The sequence below is a fragment of the Atractosteus spatula genome, chromosome 18 (genome assembly GCF_055471065.1).
Source record: "Atractosteus spatula isolate fAtrSpa1 chromosome 18, fAtrSpa1.hap1, whole genome shotgun sequence".
Lineage (NCBI taxonomy): Eukaryota > Metazoa > Chordata > Actinopteri > Semionotiformes > Lepisosteidae > Atractosteus > Atractosteus spatula.
This window is the reverse complement of record NC_142723.1, coordinates 15,686,257-15,708,773: the sequence shown is the minus strand read 5'-3', so window position 1 is coordinate 15,708,773 and position 22,517 is coordinate 15,686,257. Positions and strand designations below refer to the sequence as shown.

General features: G+C 46.9%; 1 protein-coding gene across 1 annotated transcript in view; it reads left to right on the top strand.

Moving 5' to 3' along the window:
• Positions 1 to 7,640: 7,640 nt before the first annotated feature.
• Positions 7,641 to 22,517, top strand: part of glis2b (GLIS family zinc finger 2b) — a 49,023-nt gene continuing 34,146 nt past the window's right edge. The window contains exons 1-3 of the mRNA XM_088936999.1: positions 7,641 to 8,257; positions 13,250 to 13,279; positions 15,995 to 16,230. Of these exons, the coding sequence (XP_088793125.1) occupies positions 16,152 to 16,230 (79 nt within the window). The 5' untranslated portion in view covers positions 7,641 to 8,257; positions 13,250 to 13,279; positions 15,995 to 16,151. The remainder of the gene's footprint in view (positions 8,258 to 13,249; positions 13,280 to 15,994; positions 16,231 to 22,517) is intronic.

Genomic DNA, 22,517 nt, shown 5'->3' with positions numbered 1-22,517 from the left:
GTTCCAGGCTTAATAATAAAGGGTGAGACTCTTCACTAATGGGTGAAGATTATTATTTAAATCCCTGTTACCTTTGCAACGAGAAGATACACTTTCTCCTATGCTGCGCTTCAAAAGAAACCACTGATGTCCGCAACTGTAACAAGTTCCCCAAGTTAACAATGAAGCCCCAGCTGATACCATAACCAGACATGGGTACATTTGTTATGCTGATTAATGTTTGTCACAAACAGGGTGGATCAAAGGGCCGTTTAAAGTGCGGGGAGACGCACAGACTTCGCACCAGGTTACAGATGCAGTCTTTTTGCGATCTGTCTCTTACAAACGGTCAATGGGTGGGGTTCAGATCTGGCGCGTGGTTCAATTTTCTGGGTTCAAACTCTCTGTGTGGAGTTTGTATGTTCTCCCAGCGTGTGCGTGGGTTTCCCTCAGGTCCTCCAGGTTCCTCCCGCAGTCCAATGGCACAATGGTAGGCTGCTTGGCTTCTGCTACAATTGGCCCTGTTTTGAGTGCGTGTCATTGTGTGTGCCCTGCGGTTCACTGGCGTTCTGTCCAGGGTGTATTCTGTTGCTTGCTGGGATAGGCTCCGGCTCCCCCCTGACCCTACATTGGATAAAGTGGTTAGAAAATGGATAGGTGGCTGAATTCCACTTGGCCCCACTGCTGGCGAGTCCACCTGAGATATTGTTCCAACGATCGTGGTACAAAGGCATCGTTCTCTGGATATGGTGGGGTTCGATTCTGTTTTTCCTGTCATCACTGCTGAGGCGTTTTTGTACTTGTGCAACAAACTACGCTCAGTATATTTCTATTACACAGCAACGCCCGAGAAATAGGCACCAGGTACATTTTTGCACGTTTGAAAAAGACTAGTCAAGTTTAGTTTCTAGTGTCTAGCTTTCTGTTAGCTATCCTGTTTGTTTATTCCTGATCTCCTGTATTGCAAGAATCAAGTGACGCGCCTAGATCAAACGTGGATACTAGAGAAAACGTGAAACAATGTGCACTATCCTGAGAAATCCACTGACGGCATGATACATTTTTTAAACAGTCTAGAAAACTGCAAGTTTTGTTTTTCAGATGTATTTAACAAGAATTCTAAGCAGATGAAACCCTAATCTTTGTATAGGCACAGAGATAAACCCTTATAATAAATGTGACCCTCTTCTCTAGATTATTGAAAGTTATTGATTATTATTTCCTCTTCAGCCAATTGTGCTTTTATTACCTTGCCCTCCTGTTAGCTGAACCCCATCCTGAAACCAGCAGTGTACTTGGAGAGAGTTGTCTTTTTGTCCTCGAGTGACGCCCAGCTGACTGGTTTGGGGAGCTTTTGAAGTTATCAAAGGGGCGACTGCGCCCCATTGAAATTTTCCTTGTGAGCATTTGTTCGGAGCACAACAATGATCCCATCAATTAGAGCGCTGTGTATCCCGTCCATAGAACCCATGCTGCCGGGAAGTCACTCCGTTTGTTCAACTTTGTACTTTATCGACTTTGATGTTTTTTTTTCCCTCCCCTTCGTATTCTGGTTTAATCCCTTGTACGTTCACTTTAGTTCTTGCTGCCCTTGGAGCACAATGTTGTATAATTAGTGTGGTAATTAATGGCCTGCTGTCTGCTTCCATTCGCTTCCTATCCATCCTGCAACCTCGCACTGCAGCTGTAGAGCAGGGAATGGCGACGCAGACTGAGATCAGATCCCTGGGAGCTGACATGAGTATCCCTGCTGTCTGCACAGAAATGTTGGGAAGAGAATTCACTTTAATCCAGCATAACAACCCCTCCCGGGTGGCAGGCGTTAGAATCCACACAGTATTCGTTGTGAATGAAATGGGATTGAATCTGCAAATTGACTCTCGCGTGAGACAGGGAGACCAGGCGGTCTCTGTGATGGTCCTTGCTGGAGGTCCTTTTATCGCTCTCTGCAGGGGTCGGGCACGTAGCTGTGTCCATTGTAGAGGGGAGGATGTGACTGAATTGCCAGTTGCCAGGAAAAAAAAAAAGGACGCCGAGATAAGCCTTTTTTCTTCCTGCATTGTTTTTTATTTGCCAGAGGGAAAGTGAAAGTACACAGAGCCACCCAGTCCTGAAGTGAAGAAGTTGTGAGGAGGACTGCCCCGGCTGGAGGCTTTGTCCTAAATCTGGTTTATTTCAAAAAGTCTGCCCCTGCTCGCACTGGTGCTGACCCCTGGGTCTCCACAGCTGTTTGATTATTTCTCCCATTTTTGGAAATTGGAACTGCTTCTTGTTAATCACCTTGACTCTTATTGCAATTGTTCAAGGGGGGCAGCAAAGGAACAAGTCAAGTTTTATTCCACACTGAAAAGTACAAGAAAAGAAGCCCAAGGTTTCGGCTGTGGAGCCTTCTTCAGGTGTGTGAAGAAGGCTCCACGGCTGAACCGTGTTTCCTTTCTTCTCTTTTCAGCATGGAATAAAACTTATCTTGCAATTACCCTGGTAACAACACAAGATGTATGAGGACCATGCACGCCGAACTCCAAAATCTGCTGCGCAGGCCTTATACCGGAATATAGCCTCAGGCGGAGGAAGAGATGATACTCTCACTGATCCTGCATGATCACAGGCCAACTGCAGATTACTGGGATCGCCAGTGAGTGGTACCACTAGGCACCAGTTGGCTCATTTCATGAATGACCTTCAGTTATTGCTCCAGAATTCATTTAATTCAGGATGAGGGTCTCCTCTTGCTCAACAGGACAAGTGTTTAAACCCATGTGTACAGAGGCCAAATATCCATCCATTCATTTTCTTATTGGCTGATCCAGAACAGGGTTCTGAGGGAGCTGGGGCCTAACCGAGCAAGCGATGGACTCAAGGCAGGATGGGATAGCAGCCCATTGCAGGTCGCATCCAAAGATACGCACGCACTAAGACCAGGGACAATTTTACAGAAGCCAATTAGCCCACCACTGTGTCTTTGGACTATGGGAGGAAACCAGAGCACCTGGCAAAAATCCACATGAACAGAGGGAGAGCAACCTCCACACAGATGGCCACCCAAGGGATTGAACCCAGGGCCCCAGTGCTGCAAGGCAGCAGTGCTAACCACAGCGCCACACACAGGACTGTGCTGCCCACCGGACAAATATTTTAAAATAAAAATCCCATCACATACACTTCATGATTATGTGGTGGCTTGGTCTCTTGAACCAGTCCCTGAGCACGCTCTGGTTGTGCATTATCTGCACTTTTGCCACCTCTCCACCAGGTGGCCCGGTGACAATGCTAGCCCTTGGCCTCTTGTGACCTCACATGGCTTGCTCTCGCTTTGTCAGATGGTTTTTTGACGTTCTTAGCAGCCTGCCTCTTGACTGACACCACTATTATTTCCATGTGAATACCAACTCGAATGTGAAGACTATCTAGACCCTCCAGGACCTAGCTCTTATGCTGTTCTGTTCATTGAAGTGCAGATCTTTTCTATCCTCTCAGTTCTTTTCCTCAGAATGTTCTCTCTCTCATATCCAGGACTCTTCCCTCTCAAATCAGCACACTGTTGGTTTTTCACACTTTAGAATTTTTTTTTGAATACCTCTGTGCCTAGTTTTGTAAAAAGTATCCTTCTATCCATCCATTTTCTAACCACTTGATCACAATTCAGAGGGAGCCAGAGCCTATCCATCCCAACAAGCAACAGGCAGAAGGCAGGATACACCCTGGATGGGACGCCAGTCCTTCGCAGGGCAGGCAGACACACACACACTCACAAAATTTTCCCAGAAGTCAATTAACCTACCAGCATGTCTTTGAATTGTGGGAGGAGACTGGAGCACCCAGAGGAAACCCATACGAACATGGGGAGAACATACAGACTCCACACAGACAGCACCCCAGGTCCACAATTGAACCCAGGGCCCCAGTTCTGTGAGATAGCTATGCTAACCACTGCTCCATTCAGTCTTACTCCACATTGCCTATCTCCCACTCTTCAAAATTACATCTCAGCATATTTTCCTTTCTGTGTCACTCCATCTGCAGCTGCCATTGCATTTCCTGGTCAATGCCAAAAATCTAGTCCCCTTGCTTCGGCAGCCAGAGAATGTGCTGCTGCTGCTTTGCCAGGCAGAGTCTAGGACCAGTGTGCCCCTGAGCCTGGCAGATGAGCAACAGTGCCACCTGCCTGTCTGGAGTTTGTGACGCTGCTGAGTTCCACCTCCTATGCACTCGTCTGGTTCTGGGAGGGAGTCTGATGCTGTGTCCCTGGCTCTCCTCTAATAAGCTTCTTAAATTGTTACCGGATGCATTTCTAATTTCAAGGGGGCCTATCTTGTGAAGCTTTCCTTTGCCTCATGTGGGATTCCACTCTCTCCGAATGCTCCACACTCCTTCAGCCAAGGTTTAACTACAATAGTTTCACACCTGTTTCCAATTACTCGGCAGCCATCTTGGCTCAAGGCCTCACTAGGGTCCGGCTTTGAGCCAAGATGGTGGCCTCCACCAGGAGCCTTCTCTCACTCCACCACAGGTCTCCTTATTTAATTTAACGTACCTTTTTATGTCTACACCACAAGCCAGAATATAGTATGGATAATAAAAATAGATTCCGTAATCTTACTGGCATGAAGCTGAGCTCAGTAAGTGTGCTTGGTCAGATAACCCATTTTATAAGTTACAAAGCTTAAATATGACCTGCCTTCAAGACGCAGAGCAAGCATAATGCTGAGAGTGACTATGGTATGAATACATAGTTAACAGGCATTCTTCTATCTCAATCAGGGATGGAGATTCTTTTATCATCTCGGCACTGACAGCCACAATCACTACAAAAGTTCTTCACAAAAAGCATGCACAGCTCATTGGCAGATGTTGGGCTTTTCCACAACCAAAAGTCTACCACCTCCAAACTGTATAGTATGACTCATGATCAAAGAAAAGTAAACAGTAAGATGGCTGGCGTGTGAGCATTTTCGAACCATCCTTGGACCTGCTGTAGTTTGTTTGTATGACGTGTGAATCTCGGCAGTTTTGCAGTTTTTAGAAGAGCAATGGTGTTTCTTGATTAAATTGTCCTCAAATATAAAAGCATCGCTGAACAGATTAACTGGTCCTGGTTTACATTAATTTCAACTATCAAAAACCCATTTTCTACTGTTGTATGAATTTCCTAATTCATCCGCATACGTACAGTATACAGGTGCATCTTTATTAAGATACGGCAACAACTGGAAATTGGCAATAAACAAAACTGGTTTCCTGTGTCTATCCTGGACTGAAATTCAGAAGACCATTAATTTAATTTAGTTTAATTTAATTCAAGAACAGTAGATAAAAAAAACATAGTTACAGGTTTGAAATACATGTAAATATGCGATTAAAAATATTGAAATAAAAACTACACTGAAAATAATACAGAGAAATGGACTGACTGTGAATGTATCGTTCAGTGTGTGGAAATGGCTTTTTTATTGTTCCTCTCCGTTTATAAGCTCTGGTTGTTGCTCAACACAGCTCACCCTTACGACCTCATGACTCCGTGTGTGTTGGGGGGGGGGGTCAGGTGCCAAAGCAAGTTCTTTTCAGAGTCCTTTGCCATTTTACATACCGCAGCCCAGGAACCTGCAGGAGGCCGTGTGAAGCTGATGCGTCTCCCTCTGGCGACGCGGCAGTGATCACAGGCTCCCACTGGCTCAACACAGGTTCGCTGTTGCATGGCAACCAGAGGATATTCCGGCTGACTCCACGGCTCTTGGCCCTGGCTGGAGTCTGCCAGATGTGCGCCGAGACTCGGGGAATCCCAGTCCGACTCAGCTAATAAAAAGGGAAAGAAAGACCACAAGCTGGATGGACCTTGCTTCACCCCAGCACCTCCCAACAGTACAGAGCCTCCCATCACTGTGCAGGAGGTTTAATCTCTGGTTTTCTGGGTACTGACCAGGTTCTCAGGACCTTTTACAATCGAGCTTCTGAAAAGATAAAGGTAGTTTCTGATTGTGCTGTATATTTAACATCACTTTTTTAACCCTTTACAATTTCTTGCATTAGGAATTTATCTTTTCGCATACCCCAGCTTGCTCTCCATGAGACCCACAGACAGGGAGAGAAGCTTGGGGTCAGAGCGCAGGGTCTGCCATTGAACAGCACCCCTGGAGCAGTTGGGGTTAAGAGCCTTGCTCAGGGGCCCAATAGAGTAGGATTCCTCTGCTGGCTGCAGGATTTGAACCGGCAACCTTCCAGCCACAGGCCCAGATCCTTAGTCACAGAGCCACTGCACTGCCCCATATACAGTAGCAGACGTGGGGCAAACAACCATCAGTCCATTTTCTGACCGCTTTATCCAGTACAGGGTCACGGGGATTTTTAAAAATGATTATAGACTCTGTGTTACCAACGGTGCTAAAAAGTCAAGTATGTTAATTTCCCAAATTAGTGGGCACTATATCACCCAACTTAAATTCTAATCAAAATGCATGATCCTGTAGGAGTTTCTGTGGGATGGATTCAGTTTTGGAGTATCCAAGACTCTGAGTCCCCTGGTTCATGAATTAAAGCCAAAAGAAAAAGATCTGTAGACTAGTCCAGTTTTAAGTTACTGCCATGCTTGTCCTGGTATACAAGTACAGAATGTGTTCAGAGTTTATAAACAGGGATGTGAAATTTAGCTCTTGACGGGTCTGGTGTTTTCTGGTTTCGGCTCACTCAAAATCTCTGTTAGACAGTTATTATGAGTATTTAATATACTACATAACTGTTATATCTGCAAGGTGTTTTTAGGTAACTATCTTTAATGGAGTGAATATCTGAGTAGACCATAAGTCCTATATATGTCTAAAATAATAAGATTTAATTATTTTATTGACTTGTTAGGTGGGAACAAAAAACAGATGTCTTTAGTTCTCCCAGGAACCACACCATCTCTAACTGCTTCATCCAGTACACAGTCACAGTGGAGCCAGAGTGTATCCCAGCAAGCAACAGGCACAGGGCAGGACACACCATGGATGGGATGCCAGTCCAGCACAGGACAGGCACACAGACACCCTCGCCAAAGCTAGGTTTGCCAGAAGCCAACTACCAGTATGTTTTTGGACAGCGGGAGGAATGAACACGGAGAGAACACGCAAACTTCACACAGACTCACAAAATTAAATAAAAGAAATTATTTCTTCAGAGGCCTAATCTAAAAAAAAAAGATATTTCAGTAACTGGGCTCGGATTTAAGCTCCTTCCTCTACATTCAATTGCACCAAGTATTTTAAATTTACTATAAAAATCAACTGAAATAAATCTACAATCAGACAATTAATTTTACAAATTAAAAAAAAGCCCCTAGACCATCTTAAACATTTGATGTACGAGCGGTAGAAATGTAAGTGGAGAATCTGGACAGATATTTAAAGGGCAGCAAGGCTACAATCTCCTGTTTAATGTCGCGTCAACAGCAATAACATATAGACACTGCATGCAGTATATAACATGCACGAAAAGGGCAGCGAGTCCAGGAAGCGAAATTGACGCGGTGTCCTTTAAAAAAAGAGAAACGGGGGGGAAAAGGGAGAGCGAGAGTACCTTTGGACCGGAGCCGAGCGCTGCGAGGGCCAATGGGAGGAGCGCGAAGCATGCGCTGAGCTGGCAGGGTCGGGGCTGGTCTGTGAGAAAAGCGAGACACGGGCTGGCGTTAGTCCGGGCTTGTCTGCTTCAGACAGCCGCTGGGAGACCGACCACCTCGCCACTCGTCTCCACACGGCGCAGACGGGTGGATCTCGGAGACCAGAAACAAGGGGCAGCCCCCTCTTCCCTCTCTCTCTCTGCGCGCCCCGCAAGAAAAGCCCGTGACCGCCGTCGCGAATAAGCGATGCACCTCCTTCGTCTGCGAAAATTATTGCGATAACACATAACTGGTGGCATATTGTTGCTACTAATGCAAACTGAAGATTAAAGTTTACATTCCGAACGAGGTTTCCGAAGGGCGAAATGATGGTCATATCCCTTGGAAACTGACAAGAGCTCTTGTATATTTTTTTTTTAAAAAAAGAAACCATCTCTCCCTGTTTTTCCACCCATTTTACAGAAATTACCGACAATGGTTCTCAATCTCCCTTTCTGCTCGCCACCTTAACCCGCAGTGCCTGTCATCTTCTGAGCTAAGGAAACCGAGTCTGAAGACGAAGAAGAAGAAAAGAACACTTTGCAGTGGAGAGGATTTGGGGAAGACGAGGAAAGGAAAAGTTTGCCCCGAAGGAAGCAGAAGTGCCCGAGATTTTCGGCCATTCTGAGGGACGGAGTGTTTTCTGAGGTAACCCATCCACTTTTCGTTTTATTCAGTCGACCGTGTGGCATGCGGACGTGACAGTGCTTTCTCGCGTACTTTAAACGTCTTATTATCGGTCTGGTTTCACCGAACGCCTGCATTGGCCGAGATTGTCCCACGGCTTTGGGTCTGGGGACTGACTGACCTATTTTCTGCCGCCTCGGAGGACACCCGGCTGATGCGGAACCGCCGGGCTCACCCGAGTGGTCTCCGGCGCTGCTCGGTCAGGGGGCTTGCGTGCGCTGGAGGCGACGCTGTAGCGGTTTAGCCTGGCAGAGCGACTTCGCCGTGGGTGCAGTGCGTGTCATTGTAACACGGCGACTTCTGTTGCCTTTGCAACTCGGGAGAACACGAAACGTTATTTTGTAGCGGGGGGCCTGCATAACTCAAGTCCTGAAGGCGACAGCCCCTCACTCCAGACGTTTCTGTTCGGTAAAAAACTGCACCGAAAAGTGACTGTTGTCGCGCCTTCGTTAATTGACCGATTGACATCTGTGGGTTTTTTTTTTTTACCTGTCACTAAGTCGTGAGAGCGAGAGAAACTTCTCAGTTGTGAATGCGAACAGCATAGGATTTTGGCTTTGGGTCTTGCGGAGTTGTGATACCTCGAATATGAACCGCTCGAAAAGAGCAGCATTGAAGTTAGCACTTGACGTTAGCCCGGAGCTGCCTTCTTGTTTTAAAGCCGCCGTTTTCCCGAGCCTGAGACATACGCGAGGTCTTTCCCATTCGCCCGTTTAAGACTGAGGGAGAATGACAAAGCCGTACCGTTTTGAAACGATAAAACCAGAAGAGCTTCAGAAAAGCGCGATTCTGCAGAACCAGCTCAGAGGAGAGACTTTCTGAGCTCAGTGCGACTCCGGAGAGGGTGGGGCTGCTGGCCTGCATAGGAAGCTGTCAGTTTGCTGTGACCCGTGTTTTGGACAAATACCAGATTTAAAAGCTACAGGGTTTCAGCTTTTGGGACAGTGGCAGAGGAGGAACATTAAAAATCCCATCCTGGAGACACCAAGACCCTCATAATTTACCCTCCGGCCCAGCATCAACATCAGCCCGACATCAGGTCCGGTATCGACAGGCACATACAGCCCCCAGTTTGAACAGCAGTTTGAAATCTGATATATTATTTCTCTGTGGTTAAGACTTGGCGTAAACAGCCACCCTTCTAAACTGGAAACAAAGGTTAACCCTTTTTTAAATGGTTTGAATTGGAAGCTGGGGCACCCAGGGAGTAAGTACTGTCCAAACTGCCCAACCAGAGTCACAGACCACTGGGGCGTTCTGTCACGGCATCTGAACTGTCACAGTCAGGTTTCTTCCTACAGAACACCGAGTACCCTGAATAGCTATTTTTCCTCTCCTGAAAATAAACGAGCACCCTGCACTTAGGATATGGCTGTAACAAAACACCTACCACAAAATGGAGTATCCACAAACACAGTACAAGGCCTGATACAGGATGGTGTACCTGTAACGTTCTGGAATGGGGACCCTGTGGGGAAATTGGTCAACTCGAGTATTTTACTGGGGAAGATGGGCTGGGCTCTGTGCATCAGATGAACATTTTGCAGGGTTACAGAAGTGTTAGGTGCATCATCATGGATTCTAAGTACAAGCACCTTCTGTTCTGTGGAGTATATAGTGAACAGCAGGCTTGGACACAGGCAGGGCTCGTAGTAAGATCCAGAAAAATGAAATAAAAAATAGCTTTGAACCAATTACTAAAAAATAAGTGGGAATCCACAACCACAAGATTCATTCACAGCTTTCAGCAACCATAAAATATATCTACACATGTTGTTCCAGTTCACATAGTAACCAGTAATTACAGTAATTGTTAAATGCTCGTTGTGTGAAGCCCTTTTTATGCAGCATTAAAGATTACAGAGGGACCGGACCCTTAATGAGCAAGAGAACTAAAATGTGGTGCTAGGAATGGTTTAAAAAATCATTTAAATAGCGATGGCACGGTGGAGTGGTTACCGTTGATAACCCAGGGCCCAAGAGCAGCGAGGTCAGTAATAGACTGAGCCACCTTCTGTAGGGAGTTTGCATGCTCTCCTAGCATTTGTTAACAGCTCGATTAACTGCAGTCTCTGAATTGTCCTCGTGTGTGTGTGTGTGTGTGGCTGTGACGGACTGGCATTGCAGGGTGTAGCCCTGCCTGGTGCCCTGAGTATTCCAGTTTATTTTCTGGATTCCCACAAATCTCGTTAGGACGATGTCACGGAGGCCGACGGTCGGAATCTGTTAAGTGTATAGTAATACCACACAAGTCTCACATCCAGTGTGCTTTGAGGTCTTTTCACATTGTTTGTGGTGGTCAAAATGAAACTGAAAAGCTTTCTGCAAAGGTGCCAGGGCTTCTCTGGGTAAGAATGACTAAGCAGCAGGGAGAAACACTGGGCCTCCTAATACTCCCCACCTATGAATCGGCTCAAAGGCTGCAGGTGGCATCATGATGGAGGGGTGGCCATGCCAAAGGGCACGAGAGAGGGCTGCTGTCAGCTGCCCCAGCCGTCTTCCTCCTGGGTAACACGGGAATCCAGCCATCCATTTCCTAACCCCTTCAACCGACCGAGGCTCGTGGGGGAGCTGGGGCCCATCCCTGCATGCAACAGGCGCGAGGCGGGACCCCCTGTTCAGGACGCCAGCCCGTCCCAGGGCACACAGCGACACAGACACACTCACATCTATGGCCAGTGTTCTCAGAGGCCAGCTAACCTGCCTGTGGGACTGTGGGAGAAAACCCATGTGAACACAGGGAGAACATGCAAACTCCACACAGAGGGCAGACCAACTCCAGAATTGAACCTGAGGCAGCGGCGCCAACTACTGCGGCACTGTGCTGCCCCCAACACAGCAATGTTAAAACGTGCCTGTGACATCACACCTCTTTTGCTCCCAAGCTGCAAAATAGTACATCTATCTAAAAAGGAAATCAAATTCCAGCTTCTACACTCCATCATGGTGATTTTCTATTTTCATCACAAAGACGGGCTTCATTTGGATGGGGGAAAAAAAAAGAAAGTGCCCAACGTAAGAAAAATGAGTTCAACAAAGTAAAATTTCATTACTGGGCAGCATTGACACCTATTCTGGGGCCTGTACAGCATTTGCTTGTGGTGAATAACAGGGTTAAGACTCTGTGGCCTGATCTAGCCAGGTCTGAGAGAGGGGAGGAGAACAGAGTGATGAAGCCAATTCGTCAATGGGGATTAGCAGGAGACCACGATTGGTAAAGGCCGGGGGGAAATTTGGCCAGGACTCTTTTCAAAAAACGCCTGGGATTTTTAATGACCATAGAGAGTCAGGACCCCGGTTTTACATCTCATCTGAAGGACGGCGCCTTTTTACAGTATAGTGTCCCCATCACTATACTGGGGCATTAGGACCCACACAGACCACAGGGTGAGCGCCCCCTCCTGGTCCCACTAACACCTCTTCCAGCAGAAGCCTTAAATTTTCCCAGGAGGTCTCCACTCCAGGTACTGACCAGGCTCACACCTGCTGAGCTCCAGTGGGTTGCCAATTGTGAGTTGCAGGGTGATATGGCTGCTTGCTGCTGTAAGTGGTGGTGGACCAGTAGGGCGTGCTCTACCCTGCAGACCAGGGTTTTCAAACCTGTGCTCCAGTACGGTGACTTGGCACATTGTGCTGTAGAGGTTGTCATCCTTCGCTTGAGACACAAAACCTAATCCCACAGCATTGTTCGTAATGGACTAAATTAGAAAAAAACAAGAATCCCTTTAGTTTGAACTGGTGAAGCAGGCTCTCTCTCCTGGATCGACGTGCGGTGCAGATTGGCTACCATGTGTCTCGCAGCTGGGCCTGCGCTCCAGTGCTGGTGGAGTCAGCCTCCTGTGATGTGGAAAGTGTTGAGATCCATTGGGATGCAAAATATTGTACAAATGCAAAGTATTCTTAAAAGTGCAAAAACTCTGGCATCTGACTCTTTTGGCACCTGTTACTGGGTCTTAAATAAACCTGTCAAAAGTAAGTGGTGAGGCCACTGTCGCCACTTGACCCAGAGTCCAGGAAGAGTACATTTTACTTACACTGCACTCTTCATTATTCTACTGAGGTATTCAAAGCAAGTATTAAATGATTAAATTAACAAAATGATTTCAGCTGGGTGGCGTGGTGGTGCAGAAGTTAGAGGGGCCCTGGGTTCAGTTGGAGACCTGGGGTGCTCTCTGTGTGGAGTTTGTATGTTCTCCTCCTGTTGACAGGGGTTTCCTCTCACAGTCCAGAGACACCGGCAGGTTGACTGGCTTCTGCGGCGAGTGTACCTGTGTCTCTGTTCTGCAGCGGCGAATGAAAAGTGGGTAGCAAATGGCTGATTTCAGCCATCGAGGAGCTCTTGTATGGTTCAGGGACTGACGGAAGTGCGGGTGATCACGCTGCAGTTGCAGAAATGCCATGAATACCAGCAGGACAAGGGCCTGGAAGACTGCGGGTGTGTGCGTGTGTGTAATGGGATTGCAGAGGTATGATAGTGGTGAGCGAGGGGAGGGTCCGGAATGCAGGTTTATCTTACTGGGAGAGGCAGGGAAGGGAAAGGGAAAGGCTTTGCCGAGGGATCTTCCAGCACTGTTGCAGGGTGAGGGAACGGAGCACAGCAGCACGCTCTAGAACAGCAAGGCAGTAGGACAGTGGTGCGTTTTGCTGTATCCGGAACGCAGTGTGCACTGTTCACTGGGAGTACTGTGTGGTGGGGGGGGGGGAGGTCTAGAGAATTTTAAAAAAAGGTACTGGCCCATTATGTTCTGTTCTTATTTTGAAACCTGGACTCTTCCCTGTGCAGTTTTATAGACGTGGCCTTGACAGAGTTAAGCTAAACAGTACTGGAATACCAGTGTAATCCCAGAGCCTGGTTTATGGCAGAATGCTAAAAGGAAGGAGGTGGCAATAAACCTTGCACTTTAGGTATTCATTAGCTGCAACCAGCTAACCTTTTTCTTTTTTTTTTTAAAGGAAGTGATCGGAATTGACTGTTTGCCCTTGGTTAGTAGATCCTGAAGTCACCCTGGTCCAAAAAATTCAAGTACACCATTTTATTTTTGGTCTTTTCAAAGGGGGTTGGCTTTTTTGTGCCTCGGTGTTAAATGGACCGGCCGCACAAGGAGTACAAGGCCCTGCTGCTTGCTGATAATGGCAGCAGCCGCTGTGGTGAGGGATGTGAGGATCGGTGTCTGGTGACCAAAACTCCTAAGAGGGCACGTGTAGTCCCGTTCAGGAGAGACCAGGCACTTGGCTGTTCTCAGCCTTCGCCCCCACTGCTCCTTTCACTTCTTAATGCCCCGTTTGCCCGCCCAGTGCCAGGCTCTAGGCAGGAGAGGGGCAGTGAGTCCTGCCACACAGAAAATAACGAAGGTGTCGAGTCAGGAGGAGACAGTGAGGCCACTTTTCCCATGGGCTATGTCTATCCATTATCAAAGGCTATTGAGGTCAGCCGTGCATAGAATAGACAAATACAGACTGCCTGATCAATTAGGAGCAACTTGCACAAAAGCGGCAACACAGATATTCACCGTCACTGAATCGTACCTGACTGAGCCAATCCAAAGGACTACACCTGTGAAATATGAAAGGGAGCCAAGTAGAAGTGCACTGAAATCTGGAAAAAAAAAAATGGGCACCACTTTACACAAAGGGTTGTGGCTGTCTGGAACAGACTAATCCACTATGTTATAGAAGTAGATTCCCTGGGATCCCTTAAGAATCAGCATGAATCCTCACATCTATTGAACTTCTTCACTACAAGGAAGGGCTGAATTGCTTCCCCATCTGTCATCTTTCTGACCTTCTCATGGGGTAGCAGTAAGGTATTTGACAAAACTGCATTTTGTGTGTAAAATAGAAACAGGTTTGGATGGACAGATGTTTTAATTTCTTGTCATTTGCAAAAGTGTTGACAGTTCTGAAAGCTGGACTTGCAGAAGTGTTCTTAATTTGACTCCCAAGCTAGCCAGTCAGAAAAACAGCCATTCAAACAGGCAGAACTAGACTGTTCCCTGGTTAACCTTTAACTTTCAAAGGCATTTTACTTTAAGGAGGTTGTTTAACATTGGTTTTGGGTGTTTAAATGTGCCTCCCTGAATCTGGCCTCTTCATTCATCTCTCCTCTGCAGGTGTCCACTTCCCAAAACAAACAGACACATTTTTGTGCCTCACTCTTTACTGGGCCTTGTCTATCAGAAATGGAACAGTTAGGAGAGAATCTGTTGATCTTTACCCTGAAACATTAAAGGAATCTAAAATAAAAACATCCATTCATTTTCTAATCACTTCATCTAAATGAGGGGCACGGGGGAGCCTATCCCAGCAAGCATCAGGGCAGGCAAGGCAGTTTGCTCCCTGGACACCAGTCCATTGCAGGACGCACACCTAGGACCAGTTTTCACACAGGCCTATCAACCTCCCAGTCTGTGGACCGGGAGAGGAAACCCACACAAACAGAATATGCAAACTCCACCCAGACAGCACCTCAGGAATGCTAACCATTGTGTCACCCCCTAAAATACACGTTAAAGTAACTAAATGACTAAAGGACCAGATACTAACCTGGGAACGAAAGTTGTGCCTGTCCAAATTCTGCTTTTGTTTTCCCCATCCAGATGAACTTTCCTGACTGTTTCACGAGATATTATAGCTCTAGTTCAATGCTTCTCAGCCCTAGTCTCCAGGGCAGTCTGCTGGATTTCATTCCAGCCAATCTCCACCTCTCCAGTGGTGATCGCAGACTTAACTGATCGCTCCCGAGGGTCGAAAAATGCATCAAGCGTACAGTTTCCATGCTCTTACTAGTTGATCAGTGGATGAACAGACAGGTGGGAATGACAGTCAGACTCTCCCACCATTAAGCTCATTTTCATCCACACTGGCCCAGTTAGTTACATTTCAGGTAACACACCTGCATTAGAGTTCCGACACTAAAATTGGATTACAACAGAGCAGGGTCTGAGTTCCTCCAGGACCAGGGATAGGAGCCACTGCTCTAACCAGCAGTTGAGCGTAGAACTGCACCCCTCCTGAAGCACTGCAGTTCTGCAAGTGTGTGTCTCTTTAATAGTCTGAGCCTGGAGACGCACCAGTAATGAGGAGTTGCAGTTCTGCGTGTGTGTGCTGGAGGCTTGGGAGAGAGAGAGAGTGACAGAGCGAAGGGGAGAGGCCTTCAGTTCAGTTTGCTTTCCCAGTGTGGGTTGGGCTCTCTGTCTGGGGCTAATTAATTCCTGTCAGAGGAGGTTCAAGGCTCCCCCCCCCCCCCCAGTGTTGAGGGAGGCAGCAGATGAAAGCCCTCTCTCAGTGTCAGGGAGGAGCCAGTGGCTCAGCTGAGCACACACAGGGAGAGAAGGAGAGAGAGGGAGAGAGACTGCTATGTTGACCTTGTCTGGCTGCCAGCAGTTGAGGGTGGGTGGGTAAGTGATGGTGGGGGGGTTTGCAGACGAGGGCACTTGCTCAGAAAGAACAGGCGCCCAGTCTGTTGTTTAGGAAGAAGGGAAGATCGCAGGCAGAGGTGCCTGGCGCTGTGGCAGTGGAGGGGGTGGGTCCCCCATTGATAAGATGCATGTTAAAGAGACGGCAGTGAAATACTGTGAAGGTGGAAGGTGTTAGATATGCTCCAGTTGCCCGATCAACTCGCACCAGTTGGATTTCTAATCTCAAATTGGTTAACCTCATTGCATTCTCTCTAATTTCTGCTTTATCGTTTCCTTCCAGTCTGCTCCGACCTTGTTTCAGTTTTGCGAATGACTTCCGCCCCCACTGCCCCCCGCCGTCAACATCTGGACAGCTGTGATGCTGCCGGAGAGCTGATGGCCAGAGACTCACAGATGCTGGAGTGATGACAGCCCCAGGCTAGCTCTTTACAGAGAGCATGAGCACCTGGCTTGTCACAGCACATAGGGACAGGGCTTTCCTGTGCACAAGAAAAGCAAAGCCACTTTCTCTCGATAGTGAGTATCATTTGCACCAACACTTTTATAAGGCTTCTCTAGGCCAAGATGCACAAAAAAAAAAAAAGCAATGTGGTAGCTTCCCAGTCCCTGTTCTTACTCATGCAAGATCCTCTCCATAGAATTCTCATCCTCCAACCCCTTTTACCTTTTACTTTTAGCTTAGACAGTCAGTTGTAATGCACTTTAATTCAGGAAAGCTGTCAAGGCAGCTGGACCAGTTTTGCAAGAGTCAGAGCAGCTATAAACTCATTGCAGAAAGCCCAGTCTTCTACCATCTACAGGCCAAAGGTGTACCGAAAACAATCAAGCAAATCACTAAATATGCCAATTAAAGATGACAGACGATAGTGCTGCACAGTTTATTGTAACAAGGTATTACAAAAATGAACAAAGCTTCAGTAAAGGGTGCCGACATCTTCAGGTAGATGAGCAACAGACATGGAGGAGGGGGTACTAGCCTGCTGGTGGACTCCCAGCCTCTGCTGCAACAGGTTTCTTCTAGGACCTGCTGGCCACTGGTCTGCTTGCATGCAAGAGAGCAAGACACACCTTGCCTCCTCTTTGGCAGCACACAACAAGGGTCCCAATTCTCCCAGTGGGGTACAGGACAGGGGCTGTACCTCTAACAGAGTTGAAGACAGCTGTAGCCTCACTTGTGCAAGTGTGTACAGAACAGTATAGTAGATGCTCCCATTTCCCCAGCTGTGGTAGAGCAAACATTCTGGCCACAGCAAGCTCCCGTTAGTGATCGAGCTAGGCAGCTGGAGGGGAACTCAAGCAGCTCCTGCAGTGCCAGGAGAATATTGCATCACCCTCTACATGCTGCAACCCCAGCAAGAGGGTCTCAATTGCATGAAAGAGCTGCAGCTACTCTCCCATGAGAGGCCCACAGTGGACAGGTACCCCACTTTCTCTCTAATTCAGGAGTTCCCACATTTTATCCTCTGCCCTCCCAATTTGGAATCAATGGTATCTTAACATCTTGGCTCACAGCAGCAGCAACCCCCCACCTCTCTGCCCAGGGAGGATGAGGGAGTGCAGATGTGCTCCATTGAAGTGCCCAGCCTCCTTTTAGCACCCTAGTCTCTACAGCAGTGTAGAGGAGGAACAGGACCAACTGGAGACATGTCCCTCACTGATGTCACTGTGAGCCAGCAGGAGTCAGGGAATTTGAGAGAGTTTCTTTCACTCAAGAGCCATGGCCAAGTGCTTCCCCAACCCTACCACTGGCCACAGTGAGCCCATTGTATACCTGTGGCTAGCAACAAAGAACCCCAGGCCTTCTCTCTCTTTACAGCATGCCCAATAGCCTGCCACAGCAGGGCTCTTTAAATAGGCACATCCAGGAGAGACACACCAAGCTGTTAGAGTCAAAAGCACCAGTGCTCTTTATTTACAGCACAGGGAAAAACAGCCACCACATTCTCAAAATGAAAGATCTTCAAGCTTCTGACTAACATTCTCACAGTCCCCCCCCCCCCCATCACAGCCAAGGCCTGAAATACTTACTGGCCTCAAACAAACAGATCAGTTTCTCCTCACAGTCCCCAACACTGCAGTCCCAACCCAGATGCCTCACAAACCAGCATTTTCAAAGCTCTCAAACTCACAATTCCTTCATCCAAAACAGTTCTTCTCCCTCTAGTGAATGGGGTGCACAGAGGTTCTGCATTCTACCCTCCAGCCCACATAAATCACTCCACCTAAAACAGGAAGCTTCTGCTTCCTGCTTTTTTAAACAGTAACCTGACCAATTGTCTTCCAGCAACTGGTCAAGTGACTAAGAGTAGCCATTCATTCTGCTAGAGGATTCTGGGGATTGTAGTCCAGAAAGGTCTGTGCTCTAACACTGCGCTGTATTCATAAAAAAGGACTTTATAATTAAGATAATAACATAATGATTTGCATGGCAGTGTGGTGTGAAAACAATGGAATAACCCATTTTTCTATGTGCAGATAATAATAATAAGTGGGTTATTTAAGTAGGTAGCTGTGTCAGCATGTGTAGGCTGCAAAGGAACAAGTAAAGGTTTACTGTGGAGCCTTTTTGAGGTGTGAAGAAGACTCCACTGATGAAACGTTGTGTTTCTTTTCTTCTCTTTTCAGTATGGAATAAACCTTAACTTGCTCCATAATAATAATAATAAAAAAATGTTTTTCTTGGGAGGGATGCAGTTTAGAGAAACTTATGGTTAATGCATTTCTCTCTTCTGGCACAGATTGCAGTGAAGAGCTTATTCAATTGCTGCATGTGAAAGAAAAAACTCTGCAGAAATCAACAGTTTTGCATGTTGCATTAGCTGGCATTATTCTGTGGGCAACTGTGTGGCAGACTGTACTGCTTCCCTCCTCGTGACCTGGTGTGTGTGTTAAGAGTGAAGGCTGATGAATGGCCCAGGACAGGTGTATTCAACAGCATCTGCTTAACTTTACCTGACCTGAATTCCAAGGGAAGCTGTTCCCCTTGGGGGGAGGGTGTAGTGTACTTGTCTTGTTGAAGGGAGTTGTTTCCTTGTGATGGTTAACTATATCAGCACCACGCACATCAGTGCTTCAAGTGGAAAGAAAGACCCCCTTCCACTGATTAAAAAAACCCTGTTGGTGATATATTTGGTGCATTTGGTAAAATTAACACAGGTATTTGGTATTTAACATTTGGTAAAAATTTGGTAAAATAACACAGCTCTGAAGCTCTGTCTTTGGCAACAGACTATCAAGATAGAAATTTGCCTGACTTTGTCTGGGATTTAGCCCTATGAATCGGGGGTGTGGGACAGATTCTTGCCCGCAGTCAGAGAAGGGCCTGAAATTCTCCTTGGGAACTTCAGAGTAATTGAACGAGAAAGAAGCTCAGGAATTTGTTTTATTGACTCAAGGTATTAACGTACAGGATTAAAAAGCACAGCCATATTAGAGTCCGGTATTGCAGATTATAATCAGAAGTGTTTAGAATCTGACCTGATTAAAACTGTAAATGGCAGAGTTACCAGGGAATTTATTTAGCTCTGTGAACAGTTACGCCGTGCCAGGACGCTACAGGAATGATGGTACGCAAAAATCAATAGGTCAGACGTGCTGTGCGGATGTGTAGTTTTGGACTGTTTCCAACAGTGGCTAGAGACTCTGCTGAAGTGGCTGGTCTTTCCACTGACATTCCCCCAACTTGGGTTATCTGACAAAAAGACTTGTGTTCATGTACTCTGTATATGCGTGAAGTTGTATATGTATAATGTAGAACATTCTGTAAATTATACACATACTTAGAGGTAGGGAGAACAGAATCTCAGAATTCTGCCAAGCGAAGACGGAGATTCATCCGAGTGACGTGCTGATAATTTTTTGACGGATAAAATACATCGTCGCTGTTCATCTGTTCAGTAGGCTGTGCTGATGGACTGGAAGATCTGATCTGTATTTTTCACAGTTTTTCCTCTCTGAGTCATGTAACCTGATTTATAAAAGGGAGGCGTTTTGTAAGGGCTGAGATATTACAAGGGGGGGGGGCAAATTTAAAACCCTTTTCTTCATATATGTATCGTGCTTCGTGAAACTGTGAATGCCCTGATACCGTATGCCAGAAATGATCTTACCTCTTTTTCTGCCTTTAACCTCCAGACAAAATTGGGTTTACCTTGATCTATTTGCAGTATTCTTCTGCTGCTATTTCACTCTGTATTCTCACTGTTGGGTTTTCTGTTTAACAATGTAATGATTCTCATTTACCCATGAAAAAGCTGCTGAATGCAGCAGTCTCACTGCAGTGTGCAAACGATCTGTGGCGTCAGAACGCGGGACTGTCATACTGCTCTGGCTCTGATGCACATGGTCAGTTCCCTTCCGCTGGCTTTCTTGACCGGTTATTGGTGGGAGGAAGCTGTCGGCTGATACAAGCCTAGAATCTGCAGGGAAGCTGATCTGGTCATACTTTATTTGATTCCTTTCAGGATTTTTGCAGCTAGATGTTCTTGTGCTGCTATGCTGTGGTGGTGAACTAAAAAATACACATCAAAGCACAGACGTCTACAAAATAGTGCAGCAAATTTTTACAAACCTAACAAGGGTCAAGCTGGTGTGATATTTACTGGTATTTGTACGTTAGAAGTGCATTGAAATGGAGAACAGGAGGCACTACTTTACCCAGAGAGTTGTGGGAGTCTGGAACAAGCTACCCAGCCATGTTGTTGAAGTCGATACTCTGGCTTTTTTTCTCAGAAAAGATGGATGAGATCCTGGGATCAATTAACGACTGGCTACCAAACGGGCCAGATGGGGTGAATGGCCTCCTGTCGTGTGTTCTTCTTGTTTCTCATGTCATGGAAAAGTAATAAACAGCTCTGCAGTACCATCAAGTTGTGTCTCTGTTGCTGGGCCCCCTGCCGCTATGCATGCCGACCCTACACGTCTGAGAGTTTGAGCTCTTATGATTCCAGTAAGACAACGTTGAGAAGCCAGGTTTAAGTCTCTGTCCTGGTAGCGTCTTGCTTCCAGGCCACAACACCTGTGGCATGCAAGACCAATACAGTTCAATTTGGCATGAAGTCTTGATTTAGCCATGCATGGTTCATCTTTGTAGAGAAGGAACAACAGGTTAGAGCACTATGGGAAGGTTTTGATGCCAGCTTGAGGAAAGAGACACGCAAGTGCTGATGGGAAGGGTGGACCAAGTGCCCTGAAAGTTGAGGGACCATCAGAGGTGTGGTTTAGGAATGTGTGGGTTGCCTGCATGGGGCAGGCAGGGTCATGTTTGTTGTCCCATAGAGACCTGGATCTTTGGCTAGATGGAGAACCTCACTTTTACTTCAGCTCTCACTGTAAGTCTGGATTTTAATAACATTTAAAAAGTGAAACATCAAGCCTCACTAATGCATTCAAGTCCTGTTGTAGACCCCCCCTCCCCCCAATCCTGGCAAGCTAGATCACTCAGTGACGAAAAAGGGAGAAGCAGAGAAATTCAGCGTTTGGGCTCTGCCCTGGCAACCGGACGGACCCCCGGGACGCGGCGGTGGGAAGCCCAGGAGGATCGCACCGATTCCCCCACTCAGCGGCCTAGTTTCTGCAGGCCCCGCCGCGCAGAAAGGCGATCCAGACTGGAGCAGCGATTGCATTCGGCAGCCTGCGGATTGCATCACTGTCTGGTAGGAGGCCAGGGCACGACTTGCAAACGAGGCGTGCGATTGGAATAGTGCGCAGGCGGAGAGAGCTCTGTTCCAGTTTAGTGACGGGGAGGCGAGGGGGGGGTTGACGGAGACTTCTTGCGAGCAGACGGGTAACTTCCAGGAAGGGAGGAAAGGAACAGGGGGCTACTGATGGGAAAGATCAGGACGGCCCAAAACACGTCACGCCCAGAATACATCAGCTGTGCCTTTAGACAGGGGCAGGGGGAGGTTTACCCCTTTTAAACTTCGGTACAATGTGTGCCAAAGAGTGTAAAACTATACCAACAAAAAAAAAGCTTGTATTAAAGAAAATGTTCAACATTGCACAACAGTACCACAGATCCCCAGTATCTTTAATCAAAGGTATTTCTATTGATGAATTGTTGAATGCATATTGATTTGATCACATTCGGGTGAAATAAGCGATCCAGAACTAAGAAGAGAAATTCTTTATTATTCCTGCAAGCACAGTGGTGTAGGCCTCCACAAGGCACCTCAGCAGAGAACACCACCTCTCCAGGTGCTCCTGCACAGGAAAGAGGGTAGCTGAGCTGTTTGGTCAGCCTGGTGCTTTTTCATACAACTCACCTTTGATTTGTTGACGATTGACCAGCTGTTCTTATTAGAAATGCGGTGCAGCCTCTTGGTTTTCAAGGAATCTTTTTTTAAAAGACTCTTGGCGTTAGTACAGTGGTTGATTTGCTTTGGTTTCATTAATTGCCTTGAGAAAACCTGAAATGCTGGGCAGCGCAAGCTAATGAAATCCTGTTTTCCTTGCGTGCTTTCTTAGGGAGAGTGCTCACGTTGTCAAGCTTTTTCTGCTGCCTTTGACCTGCGTAGCACTGCCTTCTCCCAGGGATGTCCAGTCCCAGATCAGCCTCTTGCCTGTATCTACTGCACCTGGTTCTGTACAGCAGCCAGCAGCTGCTCCTGCTCTTTCTATTAGGAGACAGAATTATTCTTCCTAAAAGACGTCAGATGTCTGGGCAAACCTGTCCTTTCAAAACGGTATAAAATTTGCACACTAGCCAGTCTACAAAGGTCTCTGTGCACCATCTTAATTTTCTTTTGATTGTGTGCATGCTGAAGTACTCATTTATACCTAGGTGGTGTCATGCTAAAACCGAT